The following is a 20,120-nucleotide window of genomic DNA, read 5'->3' as shown; positions in this document are numbered from 1 at the left end:
CCCTGGAATTGCTGAATGTGTTCCTTCCATTCTGAGCTTCCAAGTCACATACTGCACTTAACTCTCTATTACAGCATTCGGAGACCACAGAGCTTGCTGCCAGGTCACAGCTGCCCCTGAGGGCAAACTGCTACCTCAGGTCCCGCTTCCCTGGACTCTGCAAACTTGCGTGGGACTTGAGGGGGCCCCTAGTGTGGTAGCTTGGAAACGCAGCAGAGGAGGGGCTAAAGGAAGCTCAGAGCCTCTCAAGGACTGTACGGACTGACCGGCTGCCTTCTCTCCTCTCCTCTCCTCTTCAGGCCCAGAGGCTGCGAAAAGAGACTCATTGACCACTTGGCCTTAGAGCCCTCTAACTTTCACCTTTTCCTCTCTCCCTTCCTGGCAGAAATGCAGGTGGTCTTTTGAGGTAGAGAGGCCCATTGGTGAGCCCCTGAGATGACCACCTGGGCGCCCGATCCCTGTTGCCCCTGAGGCAGGCCCTTAGCTCCGACATGGTCTTCTCTTCAAGAGCAAGGCCACCCTGCTCTGCCCCACCTCCCACGCTCTGCAGTGGAGCTAGTGTGGGCCCAGTGGCTTGTGGTCTTTTCCACTGTTAGAGGACAAACCTGTGGAGCAGTTTTTGGGGTCCTGGGGGGATGCAGAGGGAATTCCTACCTTTGAGGGAAAGGTATTCTCATCTCTGCTGCTAGGGCCTGAGTATAATTTATCCATTGTATGGGGGCAGAGGGAGTGAGGAGGCACAGCCAGTCACTAGCTTCTTGGACTAGATCTGGACTATCTCTTGACAGATCTCAAAATGAGCTCATGGGTAGTGGCAGGGGGTGGGGGCAGGGGATCGGATGCTAAGAGGCCTGGAGCCAAGGGAAGATGCGTGCCAGCGCCGGCAGCTGGCAAGCCTATGAGGAAAAGCCAGGCCTGGTCTCTGCCCCATTCCTGCTCCCCACCTGTCTCTACCCTTTTCTCCCCTTTCCCTGGCTCTGCCAGACTGCATCTCCCGGGCCCGCCTCTTCACCCACCCCTCGAGGGCGGGGCTTGGCTGCACTCGCGCGTGGTGTAGTTAAATGCTCCTAGCCGGCAGAGGAGCTGGGCAGAGTGGCACCCAGCCGGCTCAGACAGAACGGCACCATGGCTGGCAAGAAAGTCTGCATTGTAGGCTCCGGCAACTGGTAAGCGCCTCTGTCAAGAGAGGTGGGGGGAAGAGGGGTTTAGGGAGGGAGGCTTGGCAGGCAGGAGGCAGTGGGCAGCTAGTGCCCTCAGGTTCCTGCTCCATCCCTCTCGCTCCCCTGTGCCTGCCCTCGCCAGGACAGATGGTGTGGTGTCCAAACCTCTCCCGGCCCTTGTCTGCCCGGGCACCTGCACCTGTTCACATAGGAAGGGAGCCTTCAGAGGGCTCCTTGCCTGAAAAGCCGCTTGGGTTTGGGGGAACGGGGAGACTAGAAGGGCTGCACCCCCTCCTCCCCCAGCAGCCAAGTGTGAAGAGTCTCCTTTCTTCTACCAGGCCACTGGGGCACACTCTGTCCTGGGGGTGGGGGTGACAAGGAAAGTGGCAAGTCAGTCTGGGGAGCTGCTGAGATCCTGAAGTGGAGCACTGTGCTGCCCCCTATTTGGCCAACACCGTTCCCTGCTTAAGCCCCCACACCTCCCCTTTACTGTGTCCCCTCCCCGCCCCACCAGGGGTTCAGCCATCGCCAAGATCGTGGGTGGCAATGCAGCCCAGCTGGCACGCTTTGACCCACGGGTGACCATGTGGGTGTTTGAGGAAGATGTCGGGGGCAAAAAGCTGACAGAGATCATCAACACACAGCACGAGAATGTCAAATACCTGCCAGGGCACAAGCTGCCTCCCAACGTGGTGAGCTCCAACACCCTGCAAGGAAGGGAGAAGGAAATGGAGGGAGGGCAGTCGAAGAACAGACCTCGGAAGTGCCCCTGCAGAGAGGCCGCCACCTCAGGGGGAAGCTGGGCCTGGGGCACCCCGTGTAGACCTGGCGAGCACCTATGCGCAGCCCTCACCCGCTCACCAGGGCTCTGTATGGGATCGAGAAGACCCTGGACACACCTCCCTGCCTTACAGGGCCCCAGGTGGGAAAGGCAGGACAGAATGAGGAACCTGGTCTCCATGGCAACCAAAACTGGTCATGGGCTCCTGGGTTTGGGGTCCGGGTAGTGCCTGCATTGGGCTCTAATCTTGTTACTCATTTACCAGGTTATTAGCAGACTTGGAAGCTGCTCCTTGGACTTAAGGCCTTTGGTCAAATCCACATGGCTCTCCCCCCACCTGGAAAGGAAGCGCAGGGAAGAGGGCAGGAAAACCAGTGCTCCCCCTCCTAGTTGGAAGCCCTAGGAACAGGGTGATGAACTCGCACTTGGTCTCTCCCTTTTGCCAAGCGCAGGTCTCCTTTGGCTTCCCCGTGTCCCACAGCCAAGGCTGGGAGAGCTCGGAGGAGGTGTCCAGGAGTTAAGAGCCCAGGACAGCTGCAGCTTAGAGGGAGCCAGGGGGAGGGAGTTGAGTGTCTTGTTCCTCCAACCTCAGCCACTTTCAGATACAGTCCCCCAAACTCCCCTCTTCCCCACCAGCCTCATTCTTTGGCCTCTAGATCTCCAGAACGGGGCTCCATAGGGGCTGGGAGAGGCCGGCCAGACCCTTGAGTACCCGTTCACCCCCTCAGGTGGCTGTTCCGGATGTGACCCAGGCGGCAGCAGATGCTGACATCCTGATCTTTGTGGTGCCCCATCAGTTCATCAACAAGATATGTGACCAGCTCAAGGGGCACCTGAAGGCAAACGCCATAGGCATCTCTCTTATTAAGGTGCCAAGGACACCTACATATGGAGGGGCTGGGCCCAGCTGTTGTGGGGCTTGGGTGGGGAAGTGAGGAGCACGGAAATGGCAGGAGCAGGCCAAGAGTTTCTGGGAGGGGGAGAAGAACTGGCTTTGAGGAAGCTTGAGAAGGCTGTCAGATGCTGGGGATGGCTGGGAAGCGGAGGTTGGTGAGGGAGTAGTTAAGAGACTGGTTTGGAGGCAGATGTTTTAGGGGAGTTCAGGAGGTATAAAAGAGATACCTGGGAAATGGAAGCAAGCCGGTTTGAGGGATGTGAAAGGGGAGTTGGTTTGGAGCAGTGACTGGGATGGAGGTTTGGGGTGGGAGTTGCGTAAGGATATGGAGGGGATACCTTGTCTTGGAAAGGTTAGTTGAATGTATGAAATAGAGTTTTCAGATGGATTTGTTTTTCACACATCCACCTTCACAGCAGACCATAGCTGTGTTGGGATGGACAGGACCCCTGGGGAGGGTCACAGACAAGCGCTGGATTTGGAAGGGGCAGGATTCCTAGGGGGAAGCCCTCATTTGGGGGCAGAGGGCCCCTGGGCTGAGCTCCCTCCTGTGCCCAGGGGGTGGACGAGGGCCCCAAAGGGCTGAAGCTCATCTCGGAAGTGATTGGGGAGCACCTTGGCATCCCCATGAGCGTGCTGATGGGGGCCAACATTGCTGGCGAGGTGGCTGATGAGAAGTTCTGTGAGACCACCATCGGTAAGAGCCCCCCCCACCACCACCGCAGCTTCAGGCGTGGCTCCTCCCTGCGTGCACCCCCTTGGCCACCACCTACCCCGAAGGCAGGGACTCCTGCTTAGGGCAGGAGTGGGAAGAACAGTCCTCACTCTGAAACCACCATTGCCCCCTCCCTACTTCAGGCTGCAGGGACCCAGCCCAGGGACAGCTTCTGAAAGAGCTGATGCAGACACCAAATTTCCGCATTACCGTCGTGCAAGAGGTAGACACAGTAGAGATCTGCGGAGCCTTAAAGGTGAGAGGGACTCGTACAACCGCGGGTGTGGAGAAGGCCCTGAAGGAGGTGTGCTGCAGGCCCTCCCTCCTGGCACCGGCTCCCCTTCCCCGCCAGGCTCCGTGCACAGGGGAAGAACTGCCGGAGCAAGGCCAGGGCCACTCAGGCCTGTGGATGCTTCACGACAGACCCCGGAGCCCCTCTCATCATCTGCCTCTAGCCCCTCGTGGGACCTCTGCTCCTGCTTCAGGAGGTGGCCCAGGGGAAAGAGGAGATACTCTGGGGTACTTCCCAGGCTAATGGGAAACACGACATCCAGAATATCCAGATGGCTAGAACTATAGAGCAGAATGGGTCACGGGTGGGAGGACCGCCTGGAGAGAAGAGTGTCTTTCAGAAAATGTCCTCAAGATGGAGCATTGGGCAGGGCTGAGGACCCAGGAAGCACCATCTCAGGGGGAAACAGCAAGTATGAAAACCAGGAGGTGAAACTAGTCCAGGGGCCCATATACTATATTTCACTTATTCCGTGGGTATGCCACAGCTGGTGTACGGAGCACAAGGCAGCTGCTGAGAGCTTCCGGTGGGGCCTCGAAGATGGGGCCCTCTTCTCAGCCATGACCTTCTCTCCCCAAAGAATATTGTGGCCGTGGGGGCTGGCTTTTGTGATGGCCTGGGCTTTGGCGACAATACCAAGGCGGCAGTGATCCGGCTGGGGCTTATGGAGATGATAGCCTTCGCCAAGCTCTTCTGCAGCGGCCCTGTGTCCTCCGCCACCTTCCTGGAGAGCTGCGGTGTTGCTGACCTCATCACTACCTGCTATGGAGGGCGGAACCGCAAGGTGGCCGAGGCCTTTACCCGCACAGGAAAGGTGAGGCCTGGGGAGAAAGAACAAGGGGGGGCCCTGCAGGTGTCAAGGTGGAGGTGCTGGGCAGAGGGCATCTCCTGAACACCTCCACCCCTCCCTCCCTCCTAAGATGTGACCTCCCAGCTCAGCCCCAGACTCCCCACCTCATACTATAACCCTCCTTTTCCCACGTCCACCCACCCCCGCCCGTTTCCTTCACAGACCATTGAGCAGCTGGAGAAAGAGATGCTGAATGGGCAGAAGCTGCAGGGGCCCCAGACAGCCCGGGAGCTACACAGCATCCTCCAGCACAAGGGCCTGGTGGACAAGTAAGTGTCCGCCACAGTCCCACTGGTTGAGGGAGCCACAGCCAGGAGAGCTTTCCCTGTTGAGCATCTCCCTAGACCCTGCACAATCTGAAGTGGGCAGAGAGGGGAACGTTATCTTGTGTTTACGGATAAAGAAACTAGAGCTTGGAGAGTCTGAGACAGGCCCCTTGTCCCCCAGCTAGCCCATTCAAGTCCTCACATTCAGGAGGACTTGCACTCCTTCCAGTCTGGTGCTTTTTATACTACATTCCTTGGCCCTCTCTGTGTAGCCTTCCCTTTCTGTACTTTCCAGCCTGCTGTGGAGGCAGGAGCTCTCTGGCATCAGAGATAAGCGCATCTGACTGTACTACCTCCCTGCCCATCAATCCAGTCTGCGCTTCTCCCCCAAGGCCAGCCCTTCTGTCCTTGGAATCCTGTCCTGAATGCTGAGGTGTCAGGAGGATGGACTGTGTGCTTCAGAGTGCTCATTTTCAGGGATGACAGAATAAGCCCCAGCTCACTGGACTGATCAGAGCAGAGAAAAGAATATGAAACAGGGTTCAGAAGATCAGCTTGTGGCTGGTCAGGGAAAAGCTTCCTGGTAAAGGAAGCAGCCTGAGCCAAGAGAATGAGAAGGAAGGAAACTGGCATCTATGGAGCACCTTCACGTACAGAATCATATCCTCACTACTGTTATATTAACCCCATTTTACAGTTGATGACACTGAGACTCAGAGAGGTTAAGTGGCTTGCCCAACTAGAGCAAAAAAATCAAGCCAAGGAATCATACAGGCAAGTTCAGCTAGATAGGGAGCAGGGCAATTAGCAACCTAACCTTAAAACCACGGGCTTGGGACCTAAAATTCTCAGCAAGTGGAAATTGAGAGCCAGAATCTGCCTCAGCTTATGCGGGGGAGACAGGGGGAGCTCAGGGGAGTGGGAGGAGGTAAGTGGTGGGTGGGGAACGGGAGGCTAAGCTGGGCCTCTCCCTCCCCACTCTAGGTTCCCCCTGTTCACAGCCGTGTACAAGGTGTGCTACGAGAGCCAGCCAGTGGGTGAATTCATCCGGTGCTTGCAGAATCATCCAGAACATATGTGAGCAGGTCCAGGACCCAGGCCAGGCAGCTTGTGTCTATGGAGACAGGCAAAAGTTCAGGGCACCTGGTCACCGGGATCTCCAGGATTCCCCACAGAGCAGCCTCTTCTCAGCTTTTCAACTGGAGGCCAGGAGGCTCTGGGGCCCAAGTACCGCCTGGAGACCCTGAGCCCTCAAGCAGCCTGCAGCCCCTTGCCACATCTCAGCCATACGTGGAGGGGCCCTGACCTCCCCAGGTGTGGGGCTTTCTCCCTGTCCTGAGAAAGGTAGAATCAAGCCCCGGTGCTGCCTGCTTGTGTGTGTATATTGGGGGTGGGGGTGGGCAGGGAAGGGAGGCAGGGAAAGAGCTACCAGTTGCTGCCTCACGCAGATCAAGAATCGTGTCCCTAAGCACAGTCAAGTGGCTACAGAAGTACCTCACCCACAGGAGGGATGAAGCAAGGATGGCAAGGGAGGAGTCTGGACTTTTGGGCTGACACAGGCCCCAGGGACCCCTTAGCTCTGACCTCTGCCAGGCCTCACACAACATCTGTGGATCTCACTGTTGGTTAGTAAGACACCAAGATCTCACACAACCCTCTTCCAGTTTCTCCTAGCAACATCTGCGTTCTAGAAACCTCTGGTCATCCATCTGCTTTCCCCTCCCCCAGGCTGCCTTGGCACCACAGTTGCTGCCACGCTGGCATTTCTGGCCCTGGGGCTTGCCACTCTCCCCAGGGACTTCCTGGATCCTAGTTCTTTGCCAGCTTCTCCCCACCCTGTGTGACCTTTCCAAGCCTTCTCTCACCCTCCCCTCCACCACCCAATTTGGGGAGCAGGAACTTAATCTGCTGACTGTGCGACGCCTTTTCATAGCAGGCTTGGATCACTAGGCCCTCTGTGACCTTTGAATTTGCCCTGCCTCCCTTTTCAGGAGCTCCCGCAGGGCCTCTCCCACCGTCTCCCAGGAGGACATCCCTGACTCCACCCCTTTCCCCCTCCCAGCCCTGCGCCTCATGCTGCTGCCCCCAGAGCAGCTAGCCAGATTTGGCGTCTGGAGGCCAGTGAGAGTGGCCTGAAGCAAGGGCAGGGCAGGGCAGGGCGAGCAGGCTCCCTTGTTAGTGCGGATATTCCAAAGCCAGATCTTCTTGTTGGAAGAGGCCCCCCGTCTTGTGCAGTGGTGACATCAGTGCTTCAGGACCTGGGAAACCCAAGAAAGAGGAAGAAAATTCAAACCATCTCAGCTCGGGGGTGAAGAAGGAGGGGCAGGAGGGGGAGGAGGAAGAGGAGTGTGTTCTGCCCTGGGGTAGGAGGGAATGTCACAGGTCAGCAGCCTGGGCCCTGGCTATAAATAGTCCCCCGAGGGCCGCAGAGGCCAGCAGAGGGTCTCAGCTTCTGTGGGCAGCACCTGACCAGCGTTAGTTATTCCTCCCTTACACCCTGCCAAATCAGGGAGGGCTCCCCCCGCCTTTTAGAGTTCTCTGGATTACCAGTGAAGGGCAGAGCCGCCCGGATCAGGAAGGGAGACTGTGTGAGGGGCGCAGTCACCCCAGGCCTGGAGGGCCCCAGTCGGATGCGGAAACCAGAGCTGCCTCCCCAGGAGGTCAAGGAGGGGCCAGAAAGACCCCTTCCCTCAGCTGCGAACTTAGTGCTAACTCGTTAGCAGTTCAAACACCTGCCTGCGGTCGGTCACTCCATAGTCAACTGTGCATCCGAAGCCTTAGGGTCAGATCTACTTGTCTATCCAATAAAATGTGTTTTTCCAGAAACCTGGTTAGGGAAGGGAGTTTCAGTGCACGCGGTAGGGAGTTGTGTTGTGCATCACTGCGTGCGCCGTGCGTTCTTCGCTCATACCCGAAAGCACAATTTTTCAGTAGGAGACATTTAAAGGGAAGAAAAGAAAAAAAACACCTGGCCTCGATAATCCCGGCCACGTCCCGGCCCCCAGCAGCGGCGCGCACCCAGTGCCCACGGCCTCCCCGCTGCCTGCCAGAGGCCCCACGGCCTCCCCCACCCTCCTTAGGGGCTTTATCTCGCTGCGGCAAGAGGGGATGGCACCCACAGGACAAGAAGCCCACGCCCTCCGTGGGCACGGCCAAACCTGCCCCTTCCTCGGCAGTTCAGGCCTCGCCGTGCCCCTCCGGCTCCTACCTGAGCGCGGCTCGCAGCCAGGACGCGGGCGAGAAGTCAACTCCAGGCTCTAGAGGGCGCGCGGCCCACCTCCAGAGGCGCGACTCCAGGAGAAATGACCTAGCAACCGGCGACGTCACCGCGCTGCAGGCTGGGGATTGGCTGGCTCTCTTGAACCGGAGGGAAAGATCAAGTCCTAGCCATGACTGAGTATGGTGCTCCGTAGTCACCAATGACCCGTCCCTGAATGGAGAAAGACTACAAGCCCCAGAATTCCTCAGAGAGGAAGGCTCGTCTGAGGATGCGTAGTGAGAAGGACTGGCCCGGAAACCGGAAGCCCAAAAGAGACAACCAACCCGAGAAGCGGCCGCCTCGGGCTCCGCCTTCGTGGGCTACGTCGTGCGGGGTCGGGAGCGAGGTACCCTTTCTCCAGCTGGGAGTTGCCTCCTAGAGGCCGAGTGGCGCGGGTGGGAGGGAGGAGGGGTGGTTTTTCGCACCAATAGCTGAGGCGCTCGGCGTTGTTCCCGGGCCGCACGCCTCTGGTTCCGGTGCTGCGTCCGGCTGCGGTGGGGAATTGCGCAGGTCGTGGCGGCGAGACGCTGCCTGCGGAGGCCTCGGTTGGACCGGAGGGACCCGCAGCGTTCAGGTACGCCGCCCGCGGCGCCGGCCGGGGCGCAGCCGCCGAGTGCGCGCCTGGGTGCCGGCCTCTGCCTCCCGAATCCCGCCTACTACCGAGTCGTCCGTGCCCTTGAGGTCGCGGGCGCGTCTGGCCGCGTGCAGCGCAGTTCCGCCTCGCTGCAGCGCCGCGCTCATGCTGTCAGACCTTGACTCCGATCTGGCGACTCGGCGTTCCGCGTTCAGACTCCAAATAGACCTTCCTCGTCTTTTTGTCCGCCGCGCCCTAAGTGGCTTTCCCGGGCATCTTTCGCGCCTCCACCCCTTCGCGCCCCTCAACTCGCTCTTCTCCGCTGTAGTGAATCCCGCCCACCCTTCCGAGAAGACCACCCCTAAGCCTTTCTGCTAACTCAAGTCCCCACCCAGTCTCCGATCTCTTCGCAATGCCTCTTCACTCTCTTCTGGCCATGTCACCGCCTTCTGCCTTTTCTAACAGATTTTGGAGAACATAGTTTATCCCCGTCAGCCCATAAGCTTCTTCGAAACAGAAGCCATGCCCTTCTCTGCGGCTTTCATAGCATGATGATGTGCAGTACGTGCAGAGTAAATAGAGAAATGACTGAATTTAAGCTGAAGTGGTGGATTCATTTGAGGGAATTACTTGGGAACAGGGGAGAAACCTGAGCCTTGAGGTCCTCCCATGTTTAGGGACAGAAAAATACAGAAAAGCCACATAACCTTTGCAGATTGCATCCCGGTGGCATTTTCCATTGCGGTTCTTTCCCTATTTTTTATGTTTTTCTGAACGCTGTCGTCACACCCCATCACCCCACAGCAGCTCAGCTTTGTGCTTTATTGAGGAAATGGATAGCTGTCAGATGAGAACATTCTCCTACTAAACTTAGAAGTTACCTTCAAGGTTAATCCTTCTACCTGGGATTCCAATTTTAGTTTCAATTTTTCAATCCCCCCCACCCCCCGCCCCTTTTATCCTCAGTTTAGTCACTAGTTTCTTCCTCTCTAAAGCACATTCAAATCTTGTCAAAAAGCAAAACAAAGCTAGAATTCTCTTGACCTTGTTACCTTCTTAAGCTACTGCAGTATCACCCCCCCATTCCCTTAACCAGCAAACTAGAGGAATAGCAGTTACTATCTTTGGGGCCAGGGAGTTATGATCTTTCTAATAATCTGCTTCCTTCTGCCCTAGAAAAAGGCCTAGACACCTAGGAATCTTGGGGGTGGTGACTGGAGTTCAGAGGCCTGCTGGGGCCGTGGCTAAGAATCTGTGCTCTTTCTTAGGTGCCTATACTCTTCCAGCCCATTATACTAAGTGGAGTTCCACCCTATGCTTACCAGTGACCTGGTCACTCAGTGGTCCCATCTGACCCGTCTTCATGGCACTTAACTTTGCAGTAGTGGTTCCCAGTTTTTATTCTGGCCCAGGATACCCAAAGGATACAGCACACCTCCATCAGTGGCAGTGACTTGATGCAACAGTGATTTTCAACCAGAAAAGGTAGTAGTATTAGATGAAAAAGCACCCCGGAAGTTTCTGGAATTCCTCTGGGAATTTCCTACCTATCTTCTTTCCCCATTTCCTTCTTCCACCTGTCTTTCCTTTGGTTTCTCTTTCTCTTTGGTCTAATCCTCTGTTTTGGTGTCACTTGTTACCACAATCTGTATCTTTAGCCTAGCCTCTTTCCCGTGCTTTGTCCAGATTTACATTTCTGTCTGTGTAGCAGTTTGATATGGTTATGAATTCCAAAAGTAAATATTGGATTATGTTTGTAATCTGGTCTGTACCAGGGCATGATTAAGTTATGATTAGGGCTTTGATTGGGCCACATCAGTAGGGCATAAAAGACATGGTGAAGGACAGAGTTGGGGGTTCTTGATGTTGGAGCTTGATGCTGGAGCCTTAAGCTGGAGCCCCAGAAAGTAAGCACACAGAGGAAAGAGAAGCAAGCCCCAGGAAGGGAGGAACCCAGGATCCTGAACCCTCGCAGATGTCGGCAGCCATCTTGCTCCAACACTTGAAAATAGACTTTGGTGAGGGAAGTAACTTACACTTTATAGCCTGGTATCTGTAAGCTCCTACCCCAAATAAATTCCAGTTTCTGGAATTTTGCATCAGCACCCCTTTGGCTGACTAATACAGTCTGCCTGGTAGGCATCATCATATGAATGTTGTGTTGAGCATCTTAATTTTAACAAGTCCACACCTGGCTCGTGATCTTGACAGCACCCACCCCAGCTCCGCCATACACACGCAGTGACACACGCCTGCTTGTTTCTTCTTTTTACAGTGTACATAACAGTACACAAACGTTTCCTAACTTGCTACTTGGAGGTATTTTCTGCTTTGCCCTACCAATGCCAGTCCATTCAATTGATAAATCTTGTGTTACTTCCAAAATAACCTCTGCATCTGTTCTCTTCTCCTGCCACTGCCTTAGCTCAGACTCTTCATCCAGGGTCTGTGAAGAGTTCTTGTTATTTGAAAACAGAAGAAACCTCAGGATGGATTAGAGACAAAAAGAAGAAAATGAGGTTCTGGACCCCAGGATTGCATCTGTGTCACAGTCTTCTGTCACTCTTCCAGCCAGCTGTACCACCCTGTTTCTCTGTTGACTGGTGAATGCTACAGTTCTCTTTCTCCAGCCTCTTGCAGAGGTGGTTCTATAACTAGTTATCATCTGGCCAGGCTCACAGTAATGGGGGATGAGAGGGGAAAGAACTGCAGGTTTGTTTGGGGGAGGGGTGGGACTTGATTCCCACCTTAAGTGTCCTGCTCTGAGTGTGTGTGTGTGTATGTGTGTTTTCTTCACTGTCACATAACACAGCTTGGAGTTCTTTCAAGCATCAGATAACCTGAATGTAGCCCTTTCTCATCTTGAATCTGTGCAATTTGGTTTTCTTCCTCTGACTTTGTTTGATGTCACTTGCCACCGTCACTGGGAATTATAATTCAAGGCAGCTGTGCTCACCTTGGGGTCCACGCTCAAAGGCTGGCTCAGAGGCAAGGTCCATTCCCATATGGCTCACCGAGAGCACTTACAAGTCTCTTACTCTGCCTCTGGCTCCTTAAAGTAGCTAATCCTGAGCGTGTCTTCTTCCAAATGCTTGACTTGTAAGAAATCTTTTCTCAGTGTCAGTCTTTAAGTTCAAGTCCCTCAACAGAGAGGAGCCTAAGAACACATTCATAATTTCAAATTGAGGAACATTTTGTTTAGGATGTGCAGTTCCCACGCTTGTTCCCTAGCTCCGAACATCCAGAGAACAGCTAGATTGAAAGTCATCTATTTCATGCAAGTTAACAAATTGCTGGGACCCAGCAAGTTTCTTTTTAGTCCTTGGGATAGGCTCTTGGTAATAAGCTTGGAACTCAGAATTAATAGAAGTTAAAGATAATTGGAATGGTGTGAAAGTACTGTTGGGACTATTTTGGGTATAATATGGCTTAAAGAGATGCTTGAGGGCTAGCCTGGGAACCTATCCACCATGAATAAGATTGTTTTTATGGGGAAACAAATTGGATTTTGCCTGGAGGGTGTCCATTTGATCCTCCTAGAAAGAATAATTCACTGCTAATATTTAATCCTTGGCTATCTCCATTAACTCCCTTCTAGCCAGAAAAACTGACACATGCTTAAAGTAGTATGCCAATTAAGAATATTCTGGATGGCCCATATCAGTCACTTCTGGCCACAAAAGTGGAGCGATGCAAAAATGGAGGGTATTATTAGCTTTAGTGTCATTCAGGTGCACTGGGTTTCAACCTTTTTTCTGTCTTGTTGACGACTTTATTTGCTCTTTTGAATCTTAAGAGTCCCAAATGATAGTCTTTCAGTATCCTTAGAAGACTGCCTTAAAAAAAAGTTCCTGTCTGTAGGGACCCTTTGGTATAGAGTACAGACAGACAGCAGGATGTGTAAGTTATCGAATGGCTTTCAACAGGGAAGGGGGCTGGGCACAGGCCTTCTCCTCAGGTCTGAAGCCAGTATGTCTTTGCAGGGGACAACATGCCAACCGCCAAGCAGCTCGCCGACTTCGGCTATAAGACCTTCTCCACCTCTATGATTCTGCTCACCGTGTACGGGGGCTACCTCTGCAGTGCCCGAGCCTACCGCTACTTCCAGCTGCGCAGCTCCCGGCGCCAGGCTGCAGAAGAGCAGAAGACCTCCGGAGTCTTGTAGAACCCGAGGCCCTTTCCCTGAGCAGAGGGGCCTGAGGCAAGCTGTGGAGAGACCTCACCTGCCGTCATTTCCAAGTCCAGAGAACCAGAGCCTTGGCGGAAGAAAGTGTCTGTGTTTACTCTGGTACTGCCGGTTTGGGGAGGCTTTCAAATCAAAGCAGGAATATGGGAATGAAGTACTCATAGACATTAAATATTTTGCCATATCGATGTCCTGGTATTTTCCTTTACCCAAATAGGTACAGGCCACAGAGCTGGGGTCTGGAGGAATAGTTTTCGAGTCACAGACTGGATTTCTGTATCTTGTGCTCTTATCACCAGTGAAGTGGTGGAAGCTCTCATCTCAGAAAAGACTGTCCCAATATCTATATAAATCCTCTGAAAGTCCTTCTTTTGTAAGGACCAATTACTGTGTCCAGGTAATGGGGGGTACTCTGCCAACCCAGCCACACGTATGCTTCTGTGTCAGGGAAGGCAGAGGCCTTTATTGGGCAGCTGTACCAAAACTGCAAAGTGGAAGAGGGGTCATTCCCTAAAGGAAGGGCTGACGGGCAGCCTGTAGTAACACAGGCCACAGCTTTGGGCTGATGCACCCAGCTGTGGTGAGGAGCAATGTCCCAACAGTGGGTGTAGGCACAAGGGTCGACGCCTCACTGTGCCACTGTATGGGGAAGTCCACCTATAGGTCTTTACTACCAAGCTACTTCTGCTTTTGCAGAATTGTGAAGGGGGGTTGAAAGAGGGATTCAAGATAAATCCAATAGAGGAAAGATGCTCTTTTTTTTTGAGGTACCAGGGGTTGAACCTGGGACTGCATGTATGTGAAGCAGGCACTCAACCACTGAGCCACACCTGCTCCCCAAGGAAAGATGTTCTTGCCACCAGTTCTGCTTTGAGACTTGCTAGTTCACGGCATTCTGGGTGATTTCCCAAAATACCAGCCCTCTTGGACACCGTACCTGTCTGTAGCCTTGTGTGCGTACCGCTCTGCCCTTTGCCACTGCCTCCTAAAGCTTTCAGAAGCTCCTCTTCCATGGTGAAAAGAACCAGCTTTCCTATATCCTCAACCCTTTTATTCCCAGACCCTCTTGGTGTTAACCAAGGACTCGACTCTCTCCTCCGCTTTCTCACCTGTCTACGTGTGACACTCTGCAATGCTACTTTCAAACAGCGACTTCCCTACCAAACTATAAAACCAGTCCTTTTTGAGGAGCTTTCCATTCTTTCTAGAATTTAGAGACTTTGAATCTCTTGATTTCTTTTATTTTCTGCCAACTGGTTAGCCCCCTTTTTGCCTCAGCTACTTCGCTGTCCAGCCTGTGCCCAAAGCTGATCCCCTGAGTTCATCAGCACCTGCAGTCTCTACCTCCATCCCTGCCTGCCCTTAAACAAATCCCAGACCTTGCTCTGTTAGTTACCCTCTTCCATTTGTCCTTAACTCATCCTCCACTGGTTCTTCGCAGTGTATAAATTGGCTCAAGTCTCCCCAGCCAAAACAAACCACTCAAGATGATGTAAGGTACAATAACAAACCCACAGGGGAAAATGGGGTTGGAACAAGTGCAAAACCATACTCTATATGTGATACACATGATTGTAAAAGTATAAAGATGGATTGCAAGGACATAGCAGTTACTCTGTTGGGGGTGGGGGGTATAGTAGGGAGGGTATGAGAGTAGGGTGGAGGTTCAAGGGTCTTTAACTTTATTTCCAGTTTTAAATTTCTCTTAGAAATAAGATGAACCAAATAAAATGTTATCGTTAATTCTAGATATTGGAAATAAGGGTACATATAGTATTTTTTGTTTTTGTTTTTCTGTATTTCTGAGAAATAGAGGTGAGAAAAAATACTTCTGATGGCTTCCTACTATTTACTACAGTGGTTCTCAGCACAGGTAGCACCTCACCCAATAGAGATTAAAGGTTTTTTTTAAAGATTACTTTTAAATTTTTCTCTTTTCTTAACCCCCTCCTCTCCCTGCGACAGGTTCTTTTATCTCTCTACTCCTTGTTTGCTCACCTTCTCCAGGTGGCACCAGGAACCTAACCTGGGACCTCCTACGTAAGAGGCAAGTACCCAGTGACCTGAGCTGTATCTGCTCCCCGTGGCTGCAGTGTCTGCTGGCTTGTGACATCTGCTTGTTGCTGCAGGGGGTGGTATCTGCTCATCCTTTAGGAGGCACTGGGACCCAAACCCAGGACCTCCCATGTGGTAGGCCGGCGCCCAACTGGTCGAGCCACACCTGCTTCCTGAGATTAAAGTGTTTTTGATTGTCACAAAGATATGGGGAGAACCTCTGGTATTTAGTAGGTAGAGGCCAAAGATGCTAGATTTTGCAAAAGGTGGGATAGTCTTCACAGAAAATTTTCCAAAGTCCTACTTTACTATCAGTATGATCAAATAGATATTCAAGTAGATGAAAAAACAGCTTAGCTCATCCTAGACCTAATTCCCTTTTACATATAATATTTTTTGTATGGTTTTAGTATATTATGAATTCTCCAGGCATGCAATTACCAGATTGTAGCAGTTTGATATTGATGAATTCCAAAAAGAAGTATTGGATTATGTTTTTGTAAGTTTGTCTTTTCCTCTGGGTGTATTAGAGTGTATCAGATTCAGAGGTTTTACTTTTGCTTGATTAAATAATGATTAAGGCTTTGATTGGGCCACAACAGTAAGACGTTGAATCCCTGCCCTTGGTGGGCAGGGACTCAGAGAAACTGCATTGCAGAGAAGGGAGGTTGTGGTTTTGAGCTGGAGCCTGGGAAGTAAGTGCACAGAGCAGCTGAGCCTGGAGAGACTTGAGCCTCAGGGAGAGAGACAGAGCCGGTCACCTGATAGTCTATAGCTGGCCTTGTGGAGAAAACAGAAGAGCTGAGCCTGGAAAGAAATGAGCCCTGGGAAGAGAGGACCCAGGAAGCCTGAACCCTGGCAGATGTCAGTAGCTATCTTGCTCCAACAGGTGGCAGTAGACTTTGGTGAGGGAAGTAACTTAAGCTTTATGACCTGGTAACTACAAGCTTCTACCTCAAATAAATACCCCTTATGAAAGCCAACTGATTTCTGGTATTTTGCATCAGCACCCCTTTGGCTGACTAATACGTAGGTAAATAAAGGGAAGACTTTTTTTTTTTTAAGATTTATTTATTTCTTTCTTTCCCTTTCCCCCCACCCTGCTGCCTTGGTTGTCTGTTCTCTGTGTCTATTTGCTGTGTCTTCTACTTTGTCCGCTTCTGTTGTTGTCAGCGGCACGGGAATCTGTGTTTCTTTTTGTTGTGTCATCTTGCTGTGTCAGCTCTCTGTGTGTGCGGCACCATTCTTAGGCTGCACTTTCTTTCGCGCTGGGCAGCTCTCCTTATGGGCGCACTCCTTGTGTGTGGGGCTCCCCTTCGCGGGGGACACCCCTGCGTGGCAGGGCACTCCTTGCGCGCATCAGCACTGCACATGGGCCAGCTCCACACGGGTCAAGGAGGCCCGGGGTTTGAACCGTGGACCTCCCATGTGGTAGACGGACGCCCTAACCACTGGGCCAAGTCTGCTTCCCATGGATTTTTTTTTTTAAGACTTATTTATTTTTATTCCCCTCATGTTGTTTGAGCTCACTGTCTGCTCTCTGTGTATGTTCGTTGTGTGCTCATCTTTTTAGGAAACACTGGGAAACAAACCTAGGACCTCCCATGTGGCAGGGAGGTGCCCAATGTCTTGAGCCACCACTGCTCCCTGGAGGGAAGATTGAACAGTTTTTTTCAGAACTTCCAAAAACACCTTTTCAGAAAATCATGCCCTTGATGGCAGAGCCTGTTGTTGATATTTGACTCTGATACAACATGATTTTATGAGTCTGCATCTGTAGCTGTAGTATTCATGGTGACTGTACATAATTACAGGCATCTGACTGGTGGTATAACTAGGTCCAAACATTTATGTATGCAAATAATTTTATTATACATTCTTTTAAAAAACATTGCTTATGTTCCTGATAGAGCATTCCATCCATTTTAAAAAATTATATGGGGAAGCGGACTTGGCCCAATGGATAGGGCGTCCGTCTACCACATGGGAGGTCCGTGGTTCAAACCCCGGGCCTCCTTGACCCATGTGGAGCTGGCCCATGCGCAGTGCTGATGCGCGCAAGGAGTGCCGTGCCACGCAGGGGTGTCCCCCGTGCAGGGGAGCCCCACACGCAAGGAGTGCGCCGCATAAGGAGAGATGCAGCAAGATGACGCAACAAAAAGACAGATTCCAGATGCCGCTGAGAAAAATACAAGCGGACACAGAAGAACACACAGCGAATGGACACAGAGAGCAGACAACTATGGGGGGGGGAGGGAAGGGGAGAGAAATAAATAAAAATAAATCTTTAATAAAATTATATGTGTAGATAAGGTAAATTATTTTGTCAACTTTTAGAAATTATGTGTGTAGGTAAGGTAAATTAAGTATTAGTTGAATTTAAGGATGGTAAAGGGAATGTTACAAATATTTGTTATGAAAAAGTAGGAGCTGGCATTACAGAGATGAGCATCACTGGCTGCTGGGTCAGGGTCAGATTCCCTCTTAAGATATTCAGCAATTCAATAATTAATGCCATAAATTAAAACCAGCAGAGTATGTATAATGTGGCAGTTTGGGGTTATTTTATGAATCCCAGAAAGAGAAAGATTATGTTTGTAAACTAATCTATTCTTCTGGGTGATACCCCTTGATTGCATTAAATTCAGCTGAGATGTCTTTGATTAAACTACCCGTTAAGATTAGGGCTTTTTTTTTTTTTTAAAGATTTATTTAACACCCCCCTCCCCCAGTTGTCTCTTCTCTGTGTCTGTTTGCTGCGTCTTGTTTCTTTGTCCACTTCTGTTGGCGGCGGCGGCATGGGAAGTGTGGGTGGCGCCATTCCTGGGCAGACTGCACTTTCTTTCACGCTGGGCAGCTCCTTACGGGGTGCACTCCTTGCGCGTGGGGCTCCCCTATGCGGGGGACACCCCTACGCGGGGGACACCCCTGCGTGGCAGGGCACTCCTTGTGCGCATCAGCACTGCGCATGGGCCAGCTCCACACGGGTCAAGGAGGCCCGGGGTTTGAACCGTGGATCTCCCATGTGGTAGACGGATGCCCTAACCACTGGGCCAAGTCCGTTTCCCAGATTAGGGCTTTTTTGATTTGAATTTGTCTGTAAGGTGTGACTCAGATTGAGTCCCTGCCCCCTTGGTGGGTCTGATAAATGAACACACACATGGACAGACAGACACAAGAAGACATGGGAGGAGAGCTCTGTCATTTTGATCTGCCAATGTGATAGAAGGAGGCTCAAACAGCTAAAGCCTTAGGGAGAGATGGACCATTTGCTTGATAACTGACAGCTGATCTTAGGGAGAAAACTGAGACTGATAGAGGAAGCCCTGAGAGACAAGCCCTATGCCAGCCTGAACGAGATCGGGATGAAGCAGAACAGCTGAGCCTGAGAGAGGAAGCCCAGAGGTGAAGGCTGAAACCTGGCAGAGACTGCCTGCCATCTTGCACAATACATGGCAGGGGACTTTGGTGAGAAAGTCTTTCTTATGGTATCTTGAATTGGTCTTGCCATGGCTTTGAAACTGCAAGCTTTTACCTCAAATAAATACTCTTTATAAAAGCCAACACATTTCTGGTACTTTGTATTGGCACCCCTTTTCGTGGACTATCACATACCTTAGTAGTATGAGCTTACTTTTGTTTTAAAAGAAACACTTGTACACATCTGGTTATTTGATTAGTGGTTCTAGAAGGCTATATGCTAAACTGTGAGTAGTGATTGGGTGAATAGACTTCATGTACTTCCTTAATGGAATTTCTTACAGTAGGCATATATAACTTTTATAGTAAGTATATTTTTTGTTTCAATATATATAAAAGTTGAGGAAATGAGTTAATAAAACCCATACACCAGACTTCCGGCAGACTGGAAAGACACGGGACTCTCTTCTCTAGAAAAATAACTAGAGGACAGGCTGAAACAGCCTAGAAAAAGATCTAGGGTTTAGGACACCAGGTGAAGACTGGACACTGCCCAGAGAGGAGAGGGACAAAGGAGGAAAACTAGCATGACAGAATATAAGCTGAAACCAGCAGCTACTGCTGCTGGCACCCTCCCCCACACTAACGACACTTAAGAATTCTCAGGCCTCTGGGCCTGCCTCTATAGACAAAGGGGGCTCCAGGGATCTACCACCCCAGCAAAGAGGAGAGAGAGGGACACAGGCTAAGGCTGACTTAACTTCTGACCCATAAATTTGGTCTGCTGTGTCCCACCAGCCTGTCCAGTCTGTGTGGGACCACATGGTGGTTTGCCCTGGGAACTGGCAAAGGACTGGAGAAATCCAACCCTCACAATCTCCCTCTCTTCTAGCCAGGACTGCTGGTTGAGGACAGCCCAAGAAAGGGGAGAGAGAGGGACACAGCCTAAGGCTGCTCAGCTTTTGACTCACAAATTTGGTGTGCCGTGTCTCAGAAGCCCTTCCTGGCCAGGTAGGGCTGCACCATTGTTTGCCTTGGGAGCCAGCAAGGGGCTGAAGATATATGACCCTCCCAATCTCCAGGAAAAGGGAGGGGGCTGCGAGAGAAGGCTGGAGAACTGTCTCAGAGAAAGTTTGAATTATAAGTCTCCTAGCCTCTAGACAGGAAGCTCTATCACATTGATCCAGTCTGTGTTGCAACAAATACATTCAGACCAAGCTTTGAACTAAGTGCTGCCAAAGAGTGGTATCTGCTGGCAGGCCAAAAGAGTACATACAAAAAAAATTAAAAATAAGTAGGGGAAGCTTTTTCCAGCCTCTATAGCCTCCCTGCCCAAGGCCCTAAGAAGCGAGTCTACAACCAATTACTGGGTCCAGTGCCCAGTTTTAATCAACCAGCAGAGGAAATCCTAATAACCCAGGTCGAAGCAAGAATCAAAGAGCAGTGGTAGCACACAGCCTCCTGCCACGAAATCCCTACAAAAGAAAAAGAAATTGAGCATCTGCGTAAACTACATCCTAATCAGATGCCTAGACATCAGCAAAAATTTTATGAACCATACTAAGAAAATGGAAGACATGGCCCAATGAAAGGAATATATCAAAGCCCCAGAAAAGATACAGAATTTGAGAGAACTAATCAGTGAGAATGAGATGCACACAAATTTC

At 51.5% G+C, this 20,120-nt stretch overlaps 1 protein-coding gene and 1 long non-coding RNA gene across 2 annotated transcripts; one reads left to right on the top strand and one right to left on the bottom strand.

The window, feature by feature from the left end:
* Positions 1-1,052: 1,052 nt before the first annotated feature.
* Positions 1,053-7,785, top strand: GPD1 (glycerol-3-phosphate dehydrogenase 1). Its single transcript, XM_004477882.5, has 8 exons — positions 1,053-1,166; positions 1,675-1,852; positions 2,670-2,810; positions 3,395-3,533; positions 3,695-3,807; positions 4,424-4,657; positions 4,856-4,962; positions 5,944-7,785. The coding sequence occupies exons 1-8, from the start codon at positions 1,126-1,128 to the stop codon at positions 6,038-6,040; spliced, it is 1,050 nt and encodes a 349-aa protein (XP_004477939.1). The 5' UTR covers positions 1,053-1,125; the 3' UTR covers positions 6,041-7,785.
* On the bottom strand, positions 1,053-8,683 carry LOC111760393 (uncharacterized). The gene is made up of 4 exons (XR_002794089.3): positions 8,168-8,683; positions 2,204-7,217; positions 1,823-1,867; positions 1,053-1,176 (listed from the first exon to the last, which is right to left on the bottom strand). It is a non-coding gene; the product is annotated as an uncharacterized lncRNA (long non-coding RNA).
* Between the last annotated feature and the right edge of the window lie 11,437 nt (positions 8,684-20,120).

Source organism: Dasypus novemcinctus, chromosome 12, assembly GCF_030445035.2.
Source record: "Dasypus novemcinctus isolate mDasNov1 chromosome 12, mDasNov1.1.hap2, whole genome shotgun sequence".
Classification (NCBI taxonomy): Eukaryota; Metazoa; Chordata; class Mammalia; order Cingulata; family Dasypodidae; genus Dasypus; species Dasypus novemcinctus.
Note: the sequence above shows the minus strand (reverse complement) of the source record. Positions and strands in the feature narration are given on the sequence as shown.